This window comes from Schistocerca piceifrons, chromosome 1, assembly GCF_021461385.2.
Source record: "Schistocerca piceifrons isolate TAMUIC-IGC-003096 chromosome 1, iqSchPice1.1, whole genome shotgun sequence".
In the NCBI taxonomy this organism is placed as follows: Eukaryota; Metazoa; Arthropoda; class Insecta; order Orthoptera; family Acrididae; genus Schistocerca; species Schistocerca piceifrons.
Window position 1 is genome coordinate 433,389,703 of NC_060138.1, and position 16,195 is coordinate 433,405,897.

General features: G+C 43.9%; 1 protein-coding gene across 1 annotated transcript in view; it reads right to left on the reverse strand.

Annotated features, from left to right (window-relative positions):
• The window catches only part of LOC124794832 (leucine-rich repeat-containing protein 15-like), a 76,632-nt gene that overhangs the window by 10,845 nt on the left and 49,592 nt on the right, over positions 1-16,195 (reverse strand). Inside the window, exon 3 of the mRNA XM_047258500.1 lies at positions 7,831-8,255. Within this exon, the coding sequence (XP_047114456.1) occupies positions 7,831-8,255 (425 nt within the window). The remainder of the gene's footprint in view (positions 1-7,830; positions 8,256-16,195) is intronic.

Consider the following 16,195-nt stretch of genomic DNA (forward strand, 5'->3'; position numbering starts at 1 on the left):
TTAATTAGAGCACTTCGTTCTTTGTCTTCCAGTCTTATTGTTCACACTTGGTATATACTTTATGTTACCTGTCTTTCCCTAAAGCTTCCTACTATTTTTCTCAGAGTTTCGAACATTTTGCACCATTTAACGTTGTCGAAGGCTTTTCCTAGGTCGAAAAATCCTATGAACATATCTTGATTTTTCTTCTTCACGTCACAACTGTTTCTGTGGTGCCTTTCTCTTTTCTAAAGCCAAACTGCTTCTCATATAACAGGTCTTCATTACGAATCTCTTAAAAACTATAAATGGTTCAAATGGCTCTGAGCACTATGGGACTTAACATCTTAGGTCATCAGTCTCCTAGAACTTAGAACTACTTAAACCTAACTAACGTAAGGACATCACACACATCCATGCCCGAGGCAAGATTCGAACCTGCGACCCTAGCAGTCCCGCGGTTCCGGACTGCAGCGCCTAGAACCAGACGGCCACCGCGGCCGGCAAAAACTATAAAACGGACTTATCTGTCTCTGCAGATCTCCATTCCTTGGTAACTAAATTGTTCAGTCACATTGAAGAGAACTGTTGCACTTCCGGCTCATAAGTCTGTTTCACAACTACCGCAGCCAAATACCGGAAAGGATGTTTAGACAACATAGAGGAATGTGGCAGGTTAACATCTTCCACAACTGTCAGTCGAACGTATTCCTTCGATCACCATCTGAGGTTAGTGTCGTTTTAGGTTTTGTAAAGGATAATGTTGGTTAGCGCAAGACAGGTATCTTTTGAAGTTGTGCCATGTCACCCCACCGTATCCGTTGAAGTTGTGCCATGTCACGCATTGCTCAGTGCACGGACGGTTGGAGGACCCGTCTACAGGGCGTGAGCATCACACACGCTTACAGCAGTCGGGCAAATCTGCTATCGTAGAACATTGTCTTGGTACAGGTCATCCTCCGTGCACCTCCAACTATTGCGCTAGTGTTAGTAAGGAAGCAGCTGAAATTTTAATTAGCAAGTAACCTCATTAATAGAAATGGGGGTTTTTGATCGAATTGCTTGGAACCCTGCTCTCTTCCACTATGTCATCGCACTGGTTGTATACTGTGTGTGTGTGTGTGTGTGTGTGTGTTTTAGTGCGTGTTTCTGCATAAAAATGGTTCAAATGGCTCTGAGCACTAAGGGACGTAACTTCTAAGGTCATCAGTCCCCTAGAACTTAGAACTACTTAAACCTACCTAACCTAAGGACATCACACAAGTCCATGCCCGAGGCAGGATACGAACCTGTGACCGTAGAAATGGTTCAAATGGGTCTGAGCACTATGGGACTCAACTGCTGTGGTCATAAGTCCCCTAGAACCTAGAACTAGTTAAACCTAACTAACCTAAGGACATCACAAACATCCATGCCCGAGGCAGGATTCGAACCTGCGACCGTAGCGGTCGTGCGGTTCCAGACTGTAGCGCCTTTAACCGCTCGGCCACTCCGGCCGGCCTGACCGTAGAGGTCGCACGGTTCCAGACTGTAGCGCCTAGAACCGATCGGCCACTCCGGCCGGCTTTCTGCATAAACCGCTAATCTCTCGTTGCATTTGTGCGTTGAAAATGACGGATTCCGCACCAGTCGAAATATCAGCGATTGTCGAGGACGCTAAGCGGCTGTTTCTCCATCAGCCGTTTGAACGTTTTATACGGAGGGAGAAACTCATTCTAAACTGACCTCGCTGTGGAAGTTTCAGTAACGGTTTTCATTTTTTTCCCAAACGATACTACTACCTGGAATTTTCGAGCTGCAGGATGACAGAAGAGCACGTATCGTTTGCACCTGGCCTAATGCATGAGTGGTCCTTACGTGCAACTGTTGACGGACGACTACACGCGCGGGACGTCCCGACCCATGAGGCGAACAGCGCGCTGGGTGGGTTCGGGGAATCCCCTACCACTGTGCAGACCTTGTGCTGTGAGACGAAGCTTCGTGGAATCCAGCGGCACGGCGCGCGCTTCCGACAGCCGCCCGCTGGTGGCGATGTTAGTGTCGTGACTGTCCCACGTACTGTTCTTTGGGAAGCACTCCCGTAAAACCGCACTTAACAGTGTTATTCATAATTCTTTGCAAAAGGAGAACGTACAAAATTAATGTAAATCGAAAGTTTCAATGCTCTGAGACACAGATAATCCCAACCGCTTTGCACTTATGTATAAATTAAAACCGGTGAATTTACGATAAAGACAAGAACTTGGTACTTATCCTTTTTACGTCAGCCGACCTACAGGCAAATGGCGGCAGTTCATTTGCAATATTCACGGGCCATTTAAAGTGTTTTTTTTCTAAAACATTTTACTGGATGAGTAGGAGCTACGATGCTGTTGGACGCCATGGATTTTCGTTAACATTAACGTCATTAGAGATGAAGCAATGTGCTCGACAGAGACGACTATGGTATTTGGCAGTAGTTCTTATTGATGAAAGCAGACTTAGTCATCGGATACGATTCACTGAGAGAAGGCAAAGTCCGAATTGGAATGGATGCGGAGTTGTGCTCCATATGTATAGACTAAGTCCAGTAACTCATCAGACTAGATGTGTTTTGAATTCTCAGGTTCTCTTTGCGTGGAACCGGGTGCTCAGACGAGTTGTTGTATCCATTTTATGCACAGTGTTTGGACGCCTGACCCAGTTCTTCACATGCTGTGAGTTTTCAGCGATTTGATGCAGCCTGCCACAACTTGTTCTCCTGTGCTAAACTCTTCTTCTCAGAGTAGCAACATCCTCGATTGTTTGTTTACATTTCAGCCATTGTATCTTCCCTACAGATTTTTCATTGTGCATCTCCTTCTATCACTTTGATTCCCGTATCATCTCCTTCTATCACCTTGATTCCCGTATCATCTCCTTCTATCACCTTGATTCCCGTATGCTGTAACATACCTATCGTCCTGTGCCTACTTTTAGTTAGTGTTTTCCAAAAATTCGTTTCCTCGCCTATTCTGCGGAGAATCTCGTCATTTCTTATCACAGGCCGCTTCATGTTCAGCATTCTGAAACGCCAGTTGCCTAATGCTTCGATTGTCTTCTTTTCCTGTTTTTCCACAGTCCTACATAATGCTATACGCTGGATGTAGAGTCACAAAATTTCTTCCTCATATTAAGGCCTGTCTTTGATATCTATGCTTCATTCTAGTAGAGTTGTTTCAGTGACGAATGTTTTTTTTTTTTTGCTTCTGTTAGGCTGCATCTTTTGACATCCTTGCTTAGTCCGTGAGTTATTTTCTCTCCAGCGAAGCAGAATTCGTTCACTTAGTTTATTATGGTGTCCTCAGTTTTCATGTTAAGACTATAAGTCATTTCGGGCTACTCCTCATTACGTTGGTCTTTTCTTGCATTACTTTCAGCTTACATTCTGCGTCAATTAGGCAGTTCATTCCATTCACTAGGTCCTATTTTCCTCACATGACCTGAAAAAAGCAATGTTATCGGTGAATCTTACCAATGATACCGCTTCATCGTGAATTTCAATCCCACGCTTGAACCTTTCTTTTTTCAGTAATTTCGTCGACGTATATACTGAACAGTAGGAGCGAAAGGCTGCGTCATTGTCTTCCACCCTTTTTAATGGGAGCACTGCTCTTGTTTGTTCGTCTACTTCCTAATCCAGTATTTCTCTCTGGACCTTCCATTCTTTATGTTGCCTCTGTGTTAATGTACATCACGTTGTACATAATGCTTCTACCTCTGTAATTTAACCCTATTTCTGTAACTGCACTTCCTTAATGCTGTGTTAAACTAAATTTACAATAGAAATTCTGTCCGGTCTGAGTGGCATTATGTGCTGTACGACATCGCAGCAATGAGTACGACAGGATTTTTCGTCATTTAAAGTGTATGAGTAAAACAGCTCAACTCTGTTGATAATTAAAGTAATACTCACTCTCCCCTCCCTCCTCCCTCTCCCTGACAAAATTTTCTAAGTTATGAAAAGATTTTAAATCCGGTGAGAATGCCCCATACGCATCAGAGCCTGATCGACACATCCGGTGTTCCACAAAGTTTATGTTTCGCTGTAGTTGTGTATCAGCACTCTGGTACGCTGAACATCCATATGGCTAGGACCACGTGTTACTGCATCAACAGTTCCGTGTTCAGAAGCTTAGCATCAGTCCAGTCACTCTAGCCCAACTATTCATTGAACATTAGCTAGTAACAGTTAATAACAAAATTCTTATATGAATATTAAAATAACAATCATAAGTCAGGTAAGCCGCATCTGTGATTAGCACGTGTACGCGAATGACAGAATCGTTTCTGTTGTATAGATCACCCCTTCAATTTAATTATTCTCTCTAATTTTTCATGAACATATTTTCTTGATTTCTTGAAGTATAAATCACTGCGGCCTAAGTGCCAGGCAAGGTCGTCATCACAACAGAGGTTCTTTGATTCCCTCAACTGCTGACCCAAGTGATCTGCCCCAATGCGCTCGACGTGTACAACCAGTAAGCTCTCTTTTCCATCGGCTACGAGCTGGTAAGTGTTTGGTGCCTAAATCCTGTGTGGACCTAGGTCTGAAATGATTCTCACCGCACGATCCCACCTAGACAGTCTAGTGACCTTGTAAATCAATCTGGGCGTGCGCAGCTGCACCCCGTTTATCTTGTAATCCTTGTCAAATTTGTTCTTCTGATCGTAAGCATCCTACAGACGCCCACACGGAAACGACAGTCTTACATTTGTAAACTGATCACCTCTAGATCTCTCGTAGACTGGCTGACGATCTCTCAAGCCAGTCTGGGCGCAGCCAGCTGTACCTCGCACAAAGTATGACCTTCCTTGTGATCCACGAGAAAAACTTCTGCACGCAACCAAACGATGCCAACGTCTTGTCTACTCTAACCCGGCTCGCCTTGCACAGACGTACTGTTACAGTAAAGAAACCGTTGGCCAGAGTTGAAATATTATGCGAAATGGATCGTTCTATGCCAGAGAATAGAAGATGTTCGGTGTACAGAACCTAACATACAGCCAATAACTGGTACGTGCACTGAAGTATTAGAAGAGAGCGACGGTGTGCACGTCGTGATCAGTGCTCTGCAATGTTGGTAATATGTCGTAAATGACAAGTAACAGTTAATACATCATGCTCAAGAAACGGTTCTCCTTATATGATCTTGCAAGTGTATCGCCGAAGCTCTGAAGGAACTCCTAGATATTGCAACGCAATAACACAGGTTATAAAAAAGGGTATGGTCAGACTTGCAGAAAAGATGTCTCTCACATAGAGAAAGAAACTATGTTATTTGGACATCGGTTCGGAAGCGCTTTATTTCAATGTTAGAACTCATTTTCTGCAACTTTTCAACACATTTATCATCTACTTAGGAACGAAGCGTCGTCCGTGAACAGCGAATTTACAATAATTTGAGGGCTGACATATTGTTGAATAAACCATTTGCAGAAGTGTACCCGTGCAAAAATACCAGGCCGCGATAGTGACTGCGTACGCTGTACCAATGTGATAAATGTTAACTATTGCGGTTAATTTCCTTGCGCTGACACTAGAGTTGACGGAGATGTTCGTCTTCCAGTTGAGGTGCACTCGTCCTTCTAGGCCTTTCGCAGCCACGAGTAGAACGTTTAAAAGTCCCATGCTCCCTTATATGACGATTAATTGCTTCGAAAGTGCTCCTGCCAAGGCACCATCGTTCTGGAAATGTCTCCCGATACAAACGGTGAGCGCCACGGCTACTGTCATTTTCTGATCCTTACAGCAAACGGGCGTCTGGCAATTCTGCATTTGAGTACGTTTCCACTGCACTGTACCGAAAACCAAGTTTGTGGTGAACACCAAACACTTGATGCTACGTTGCTATTTTGTCAAAAACAAACATTTTGAGCCAGTGGCTGTGGCCAAAATACAGGTTGATCTCATATAGAAGACAACAGCAACCAACCACTTTTTACAAACGCTATTAGCGGCTTCGGTCAAGAATACTATCACAACGACCGGGAGAGCGGTGTGCTGACCCCACGCCCCTCCTATCCGCATCCTCCACTGAGGATGACACAGCGTCGGATGGTCCCGATGGGCCACGTGGGGCCTGCAGACGGAGTGTTTTTTTTAGTTATTTAATTAAACAGCGTCATTACCGGATTCGAACCGACAAGTTCATCTTCAGACGCTAGTTCACGTTTCAGATTAGTTTTCGCCTTTTGTTTTCGCAACCGATGAAATTTCCTTGGGGTTGTGGTGCCCTACAACCAAAACAAGATGTGAGACAATGTCTTTTTAACTGTAATTGTGCCTCACAACGTTTCTAAGTGATGCAAACGAATTATTAAAGGGAAGATGGTTCTTCCCTTTCAGTGATGTAAACAAATTATTAAATGGAAGAAACATCTTCTCTTTACTAATTTGTTTACAGTATTTAAATTCGTTGTGAGGCACAATTACAGTTAAAAAGACATTGTCCCACACCTTGTTTTGGTTGTAGGGCACGACCACCCAATGGAAATTTCATCAGATGGCAAAACGAAAGGTGAAAACTAATGTAAAACGTGAACTAGCCGTCTGAAGATGGCCTGTCGGTTCGAAACCGGCAACGGCGCTATTTAAATAAATAAATAGCGTCGTAAAATGTGATGCTAAGCTGGCCGGAGTGACCGAGCGGTTATAGGCGCTAAAGTCTGGAGCCGCGCGACCACTACGGTCGGAGGTTCGAATCCTGCCTCGGGCATGGATGTGTGTGATGTCCTTAGGTTAGGTTTAAGTAGTTCTTAGTTCTAGGGGACTGATGACCTAAGAAGATAAGTCCCATAGTGCTCAGAGCCATTTGAACCATTTTTTGTGATGCTAAGTACTTGATGCTCATAGAGAAATGAAGTCTGTCACACGTAAACGCAAGCAATGTAGCGAGTCACACGTCAGCATTACTTCTGTTCAGTTGGAAAAACAAACACTGAGGTGAACCTGTGAAATACAACTTACTGTACACTCTAACCAAACAAAACGAAGAACGTATTTTGAACATGCCATGTCAGAAGACGATCCATGTAATGCTGGTAGATTCTGTGCCTGTGTTGTAACGTCCCCTTAGAAAAATTATACATGACTGTGCTTAAACTGACACACAATATTTTTTTTAGCGCAACGCAGTCTGACTTTCAGTAATCCCTATAAGAGAATGGCTCTGACTAAATTAACCTATACGTTTCACAAATCACTTACCTCACAAAAATCTTCGTTACTCAAGCTACTGCAATACAGTGAGCGCCACTACTGCCAGCTAAATAAAAGATTCGAACTACGGAAGGCACTAACTACCGATAGGCATAGTTAGCAAATGAACGATTTTAATAGAGAACAAACGATGTATTTACCTTTATAGTCATAATATATATAACAGTTGATGACATCCATTCTTACAAATGTACTGTTTCTGATGGACACACCTCCAGATTATCCATTCTCAAAAATCCCCCATCTCACTTCCCCACATCCACCACGGCTGGCGGCTCGCCTCCAACTGCGCAACGCTACGCGCTGTTAACACCCAGCTGCCCAACACTACAATGGCAGACAACTATGCAAACTAGCCACAGACTGCACACACCACAGCCAGTGATTTTCATACAGAGCGCTACGTGGCGTTACCAATAAAAAAACCTACACAGCCTACTTACAGTGTTTCTCATGATTAATGCGAATACGAAGTAGAAAACGAGATCTAACACTAAAATAAATCGTTCCCGGACTCATGTCCGTGTGTTTCTTGAAACTTTGGCCATACTTTCTTTTTTACATCCCGTACATGTACTACGGAAGTGGCTCTGGCAATCTTTTATTTTTACCTGAAGATTTCCGGTGGTAGAGACGACAGATGGTTTTCGCTGAGAACAAGTTTCTGCAGATTTGCCACGGGAAGGAACATCGTCGGAGAGACGCTTTTTATTCTGTTCTCTGACAGGTAGATCTCCCGCAGCCGCGGCGTGTAGCGGAACAGGTCCTGCGGCAGGTCGGTGATGAGGTTGCCCTCTGCAGAGAGGAACCTCAGGAGCGAGAACGGCCGCAGCTGGTCGGCGGTGAGCTCCTGTATGCTGTTGTGGTCCAGGTAGAGCTGGGTGACCGCCTCGCCCGGCAGGCAGGCCGGCACCCTCGTCAGGTCCATGAAGCTGCAGGTGGCCAGGTGTCCCTGCGGCTCGCAGGCGCACGCCGGGCCCACGCCGCCCTCACCGGAGGCGACCTCCCTCATCGTTGCCAGAGACACTAGCAGCAGCTGCAACAAGCACACACATCATACTGTACACATGTCATCTACTATTGGCCATTAAAATTGCTACACTACGGAGATGACGTGCTACAGACACGAAATTTAACAGACAGGAAGAAGATGCGGTGATATGCAAATGATTAGCTTTTCAGAGCATTCACACAACGTTGGCGCCGGTGGCGACACCTACAACGTGCTGACATGAGGAAAGTTTCCAACCGATTTCTCATACACAAACAGCAATTGACCAGCGTTGCCTGGTGAAACATTGTTGTGATGCCTCGTGTAAGGAGGAGAAATGCGTAGCATCATGTTTCCGACTTTGATACAGGTCGGATTGTAGCCTATCGCGATTGCGGTGTATCGTATCGCAACACTACTGCTCGCGTTGATCGAGATTCAATCACTGTTAGCAGAATATGCAATCGGTGGGTTCAGGAGGGTAATACGGAACGTCGTGCTGCATCCCAACGGCCTCGTATCACTAGCAGTCGAGATAACAGGCATCTTATCCGCATGGCTGTAACGGATCGTGCAGCCACGTATCCATCCCTGAGTCAACCGATGGGGATGTTTGCAAGACAACAACCATCTTCACGAACAGTTCGACGACGTTTGCAGCAGCATGGACTATCAGCTCGGAGACCATGGCTGCGGTTACCCTTGACGCGCATCACAGACAGGAGTGCATGCGATGGTGTTCTCAACGACGAACCTGGGTGCACGTATGCCAAAACGTCATTTTTTCGGATGAATCCAGGTTCTGTTTACAGCATCATGATGGTCGCATGCGTGTTTGGCGACATCGCGGTGGACGCAGATTGGAAGCGTGTATTTGTCGTCGCCATACTGGCGTTTGATCTGTCGTGATGGTATGGGGTGCTATTGGTTACACGTCTCTGTCACCTCTTGTCTGCATTGACGTTACATTTCAGATGTGGTACGGCCCGTGGATCTACCCTTCATTCGATACCTGCGAAACCTTACATTTCAGCAGCATAATGCACGACAGCATGTTGCAGGTCCTGTACGGGTCTTTCTGGATACAGAAACTGTTCGACTGCTGCCCTGGACAGCACATTCTCCAGATCTCTCACCAATTGAAACGTCTGGTCAATGGTGGCCGAACAACTGGCTCGTCACAATGCGCCAGTCACTACTCTTGATGAACTGTGGTATCGCGTTGAAGCTGCATGGGCATCTGTACCTGTACACGCCAACCACGCTCTGTTGGACTCAATACCCAGCCGTATCAAGGCCGTTGTTCTGGGTACTGATTTCTCAGGATCTATGCGCCCAAATTGCGTCAAAATGTAATCACATGTCAGTCCTAGTATAATATATTTGTCCAATGAATACCCGTTTATCATCTGGATTTCTTCTTCGCGTAGCAATTTTAATGGCCAGTAGTGTATGTACGTGTGTAAGGTTCAGTGACAGCCAGAAAAAATTACAGGAAAATTCAATTCAATGAGAAGGTACCAAGCACAGAGCAAACCGAAGAAGGACCAAAGTGAGGAGCAGCAGATATGGGATTAGTAAGACACTTATCATCAAACTTGGGAACCACCACGTAGATGAATTTAAGGATCTGTGCTACACTCAGAGCAAAATGACACACGACGAGCGAGGAAAGTAGGACATAAAAGTACCTTAGCAGAGGCAAAGACGGGATTTCTCGCCAAGAGAAGACAGTATAAAAAAAACTTTGTATAACGAAGATCTCATTAATTAATATTCATTATCTACAAATGGTTTCGATAGTTGAAACTGTCATCTTCTGATCTTCAAAACGTTTTTCCCCTCCCGCCGGAGGTTTGAGTCCTCCCTCGGGCATGGGTGTGTGTGTTGTTCTTAGCATAAGTTAGTTTACGTTAGTTTAAGTTCAAAAAAATGGTTCAAATGGCTCTGAGCACTATGGGACTTAACATCTGAGGTCATCGGTTCCCTAGAACGTAGAACTACTTAAACCTAACTAACCTAAGGACATCACATACATCCATGCCCGGGGCAGGATTCGAACCTGCGACCGTAGCAGTCTCGCGGTTTCGGACTGAAGCGCGTAGAACCACACGGCCACCGCGGCCGGCTTAGTTTAAGTACTATGTAAGTCTAGGGACCCATGACCTTAGCAATTTGGTCCCTTAGGAATTCACACACATTTGAACATTTTTCTGGCAGTATCGAGAAACAGCTATTAACCGCCCGGGCGACAGTTTTGTAATCGAAATTAAGTAGTGTGATTGGGCGGAATTTATCCATGTCAGGACGTCTGGTTGTCTTCAGAATTAGAACGATTTTACCTACCTTAAAGAGGTTGGGAACCAAATCTCCCCGGATTATCTCATTTACCAGTCACGTATTGGTATCGTCTGTAAGAGGCTAAAAATGTACCCAAAATTACATTCGAACACATGAGTCCTCGGTCACAAATATTAAGTCAAAATTGACGAGGTTTCGACGCTACTATGAGCGTCGTCTTCAGAATTCTTGTTGCAACCCTTCTTCACTCAAGTACGAGCAGCCCATAGCGGCTCGCCATCTTGTTTACAACTATTCATGACGTCGCCTATCCGGCTTAGATTTTTTTTAAAACGTGACTTGTAAGTACTGCATTTCTTTCCAATCTGTACAAACTATAATTTTATTAATGTATTATATACCTAATATGTTTTAGAACAGTTAATTTAATTCTGAAGACGACGCTCATACTAGCGTCGAAACCTGGTCAATTTTGACTTAATATTTGTGACCGAGGACTTATTTGTTCTACTATAATTCTGACACGGTCACTGAACGTTAGCAGCTATGTTGAAAGTTGTACACAAAATTCCTTAGGAGTACCGTCGGCCCCTGGATAACTAGCAGAATTCCTCAAACATCTACGACGTATATACGTAGACTGAAGCGACAAATGAAAATTTTTACCAAAGACGGAAATACCAAGTCGGCTGAGGTGAAAACAACATGTTTGGGTAGGCCGCGCAGGTGGGAAAATCTGTTGTACCAGTCTGGCATAGTGGTTAGCGCACATGCATAGTGAACAGGATACACGGGTTCGAATTCCTGCCTCGGTACAAATTTTAGTTCGGCGTTTCAGTCTGCATACATACATCATAGATGTTTGAGACTTGGAAAGATCTCTATAACCATATAGTTTCATTTGATTAAAGCACCTATGCCCGGGTTTCAAGCAGAATCCCAGGTTTCAAAAAATAATGTTCAAATGTGTGTGAAATCTCATGGGGCCACTGGCTATCTCTACGCGGTGTCGGCGTGAGAGGGCTGTTACCATTTATACGAGGTCCGTGGCTCACCAAACCTGGACACGAAATGTTTCCTCATCTTGTTTTTGCTGTCCAGCATGGTGTGTAGTTTGACAGCTCCATGTATGATTGGTTGTGGACGCCAATATCTTCTACGTTGTTCCATTGAAGTCTCTGTTGTGCCCTGGTCGGATGAAGTGGAAGTTATCTTGTCGGTGGGTCCGTTGAGTGCCGATTGGTTGGGTTGTCGTCGGATCGTGAATGGTTGGGCCGACTGCCTGTCTCACCTAAGCGAGCGTTAGTGTTTGAATTCCAGGGGGACTCTGGAACATCTGGGCACCCTTGGGTGTACTGCCTTTTATATGTGTTTTTGTTGTTTGCACTTGTATGGCTTCTAGCCAATTTTTTATTAAAATTATGATTGTTTTGCCCTTAAGTCGTGAGATTCTTTAGGCCTTCAGCCTAATTTAAAGAACTGTTTCACGTAAGGCCTTTGGTATTTAAAAAAATGAATGTTACGAAGTTTTAAGTCTTAGACCTTCAGCCTATTTGAATTTAACTTCTTTGCTCTTGAAGTGTCTGATTCATTGGGCCTTTAGCCTAACCAAGGAAATGTTTTAAGATAAGACTTTGGCTTTTAAATTTCTGTTTTGGTTGAGTTTTGCCTAATTGTTGTTGTTGTGGTCTTCAGTCCTGAGACTGGTTTGATGCAGCTCTCCATGTTACTCTATCCTGTGCAAGCTTCTTCATCTCCCAGTACCTACTGCAGCCTACATTCTTCTGAATCTGCTTAGTGTATTCATCTCTTGGTCTCCTTCTACGATTTTTACCCTCCACGCTGCCCTCCAATACTAAATTGGTGATTCCTCGATGTCTCAGAACATATCCTACCAACCGATCCCTTAACCTAGTTAAGTTGTGCCACAAGCTCCTCTCCTCTTCTCCCCAAGTCTATTCAATACCTCCTCATTAGTTATGTGATCTACCCATCTAATGTTAAACATTCTTCTGTAGCACCACATTTCGAAAGCTTCTATTCTCTTCTTGTCTAAACTATTTATTGTCCACGTTTCACTGCCATAGCCCGCATCTCGTGGTCGTGCGGTAGCGTTCTCGCTTCCCACGCCCGGGTTCCCGGGTTCGACTCCCGGTGGGGTCAGGGATTTTCTCTGCCTCGTGATGGCTGGGTGTTGTGTGCTGTCTTTAGGTTAGTTAGGTTTAAGTAGTTCTAAGTTCTAGGGGACTGATGACCATAGATGTTAAGTCCCATAATGCTCAGAGCCATTTGAACCATCTTTTTTCACTTCCATACATGGCTACACTCCATACAAATACTTTCAGAAACGACTTCCAAACATTTAAATCTATACTCGATGTTAACAAATTTTTCTTCTTCAGAAACGATTTCCCTCCCATTGCCAGTCTACATTTTATATTCTCTCTACTTCGACCATCATCAGTTATTTTGCTCACCAAATAGCAAAACTCCTTTACTACTCGTACTTTAAGTGTCTCATTTTCTAATCTAATTCCCTCAGCATCACCCGACTTAATTCGACTACATTCCATTATCCTCGTTTTGCTTTTGTTGATGTTCATCTTATACCCTCCTATCAAGACACTGTCCATTCCGTTCAACTGCTCTTCCAAGTCCTTTGCTGTCTCTGACAGAATTACAATGTCATCGGCGAACCTCAAAGTTTTTTTTTCTTCTCCATGGATTTTAATACCTACTCCGAACTTTTCTTTCGTTTCCTTTACTGCTTGCTCGATATACAGATTGAATAGCATCGGGGAGAGGCTACAACCCTGTCTCACCCCCTTCCCAACCACTTCTTCCCTTTCATACACCTCGACTCTTATTAGTGCCATCTGCTTTCTGTATAAATTGTAAATAGCCTTTCGCTCTCTGTACTTTACCCCTGCCACCTACAGAATTTGAAAGAGAGTATTCCAATCAACATTGTCAAAAGCTTTCTCCAAGTCTACAAATGCTAGAAACGTAGGTTTGCCTTTCCTTAATCTTTCTTCTAAGATAAGTCGTAGGGTCAGTATTGCCTCACGTGTTCCAACATTTCTACGGAATCCAAACTGACCTTCCCCGAGGTCGGCTTCTATCAGTTTTTCCATTCGTCTGTAAAGAATTCGCGTTAGTATTTTGCAGCTGTGACTTATTAAACTGATTGTTCGGTAATTTTCACATCTGTCAACACCTGCTTTCTTTGGGATTGGAATTATTATATTCTTCTTGAAGTCTGAGGGTATTTTGCCTGACTCATACATCTTGCTCACCAGATGGTAGAGTTTTGTGAGGACTGGCTCTCCCAAGGCTGTCAGTAGTTCTAATGGAATGTTGTCTACTCCGGGGGCCTTGTTTCGACTCAGGTCTTTCAGTGCTCTGTCAAACTCTTCACGCAGTATCATATCTCCCATTTTATCTTCATCTACATCCTATTCCATTTCCATAATATTATCCTCAAGTGCATCGCCCTTGTATAGACCCTCTATATACTCCTTCCACCTTTCTGCTTTCCCTTCTTTGCTTAGAACTGGGTTTCCATCTGAGCTCTTGATATTCATCAAGTGGTTCTCCTTTCTCCAAAGGTCTCTTTAATTTTCCTGTAAGCAGTATCTATCTCACCCCTAGTGAGATAAGCCTCTACATCCTTACATTTGTCCTCTAGCCATCGCTGCTTAGCCATTTTGCACTTCCTGTCGATCTGATTTTTGAGGCGTTTGTATTCCTTCTTGCCTGCTTCAATTACTGCATTTTTATATTTTCTCCTTTCATCAATTAAATTCAATATTTCTTCTGTTACCCAAGGGTTTCTACTAGCCCCCGTCTTTTTACCTATTTGATCCTCTGCTGCCTTCACTATTTCATCCCTCAAAGCTACCCATTCTTCTTCTACTGTATTTCTTTCCTCCAGTCCTGTCAATTGTTCCCTTATGCTCTCCCTGAAACTCTCTACAACGTCTGGTTCTTTCAGTTTATACAGGTCCCATCTGCTTAAATTCCCACCTTTTTGCAGTTTCTTCATAACCAATAGATTGTGGTCAGAGTCCACATCTGCCCCTGGCAATGTCTTACAATTTAAAACCTGGTTCCTAAATCTCTGTCTTACCATTATATAATCTATCTGATACCTTTTAGTATCTCCAGGGTTCTTCCATGTATACAACCTTTTTCATGATTCTTGAACCAAGTGTTGGCTATGATTAAGTTATGCTCTGCGCAAAATTCTACCAGGCGGCTTCCTCTTTCATTTCTTAGCCCCAATCCATATTCACCTACTAAGTTTCCTTCTCTCCCTTTTCCTACTGACGAATTCCAGTCACTATTAAATTTTCGTCTCCCTTCTGTACCTGAATTATTTCTTTTATCTCATCATACATTTCATCAATTTCATCGTCATCTGCAGAGCTAGTTGGCATATAAACTTGTACTACTGTAGTAGGCGTGGGCTTCGTGTCTCTCTTGGCCACAATAATGCGTTCACTATGCTGTTTGTAGTACCTTACCCGCACTCCTATTTTTTTTATTCATTATTAATCCTACTTCTTCATTACCCCTTTTTGACTTTGTATTTATAACCCTGTATTCACCTGACCAAAAGTCTTGTTCCTCCTGCCACCGAAGTTCACTAATTCGCACCATATCTAACTTTAACCTATCCATTTCCCTTTTTAAATTTTCTAACCTACTTGCCCGATTAAGGGATCTGACATTCCACGCTCCGATCCGTAGAACGCCAGTTTTCTTTCTCCTGATAATGATGTCCTCCCGAGTAGTCCCCGCCCGGAGATCCGAATGGGGGACTATTTTACCTCCGGAATATTTTACCCAAGAGGACGCCATCATCATTTAATCATACAGTAAAACTGCATGCCCTCGAGAAAAATTACAGCCGTAGTTTCCCCTTGCTTTCAGCCGTTCGCAGTACCAGAACAGCAAGGCCATTTTGGTTAGTGTTACAAGGCCAGATCAGTCAATCATCCAGACTGCTGCCCTTGCAACTACTGAAAAGGCTGCTGCACCTCTTCAGGAACCACACGTTTGTCTGGCCTCTCCACAGATACCCCTCCGTTGTGGTTGCACCTACGGTACGGCTATCTGTATCGTTGAGGCACGCAAGCCTCCCCACCAACGGCAAGGTCCATGGTTCATAGGGAGGTTTGCCTAATTAAGAACTGCTACACATAAGGCCTTAAGTGTTGGGCTTTAGGCGATTTTGAAATCAAATTGTTTGCTCTGAAAATCTCAGACTCTTTGGGCCTTTAGCGTAAATAAAGAACTGTAGTAGATAAGGCTTGCCTTTTAAATTTCTGATCATGCTGGCGTTTTAAGTTATTGGCCTTCAGCCGTTGTTAAATTAAAGTGGCTTTCAGCGGTTAATTAAGTCCCAGAGATTAAAGCTGTGTGTTTAAGAAATTTTTTTTTGGGCTCTTGTATTGTTTGAGCACATAATAAAGTTGTACGTTCGAGCGTAACTGACAGTCCCTTATTTTGGTCCTTTTCCACAATTTAAACTACCTGTCCTATCCTGCGGGTTTACCAGGGCGTTCCAGAAACGTAAAAATAGCTGCCACCAATTCACGAAAGCAGTTTAGAAGCCATTTTGGGCAGTACAGGAACGTGGACACAGAGGGGGAGTGAGAATGACACTTTCTGCAGCGCAA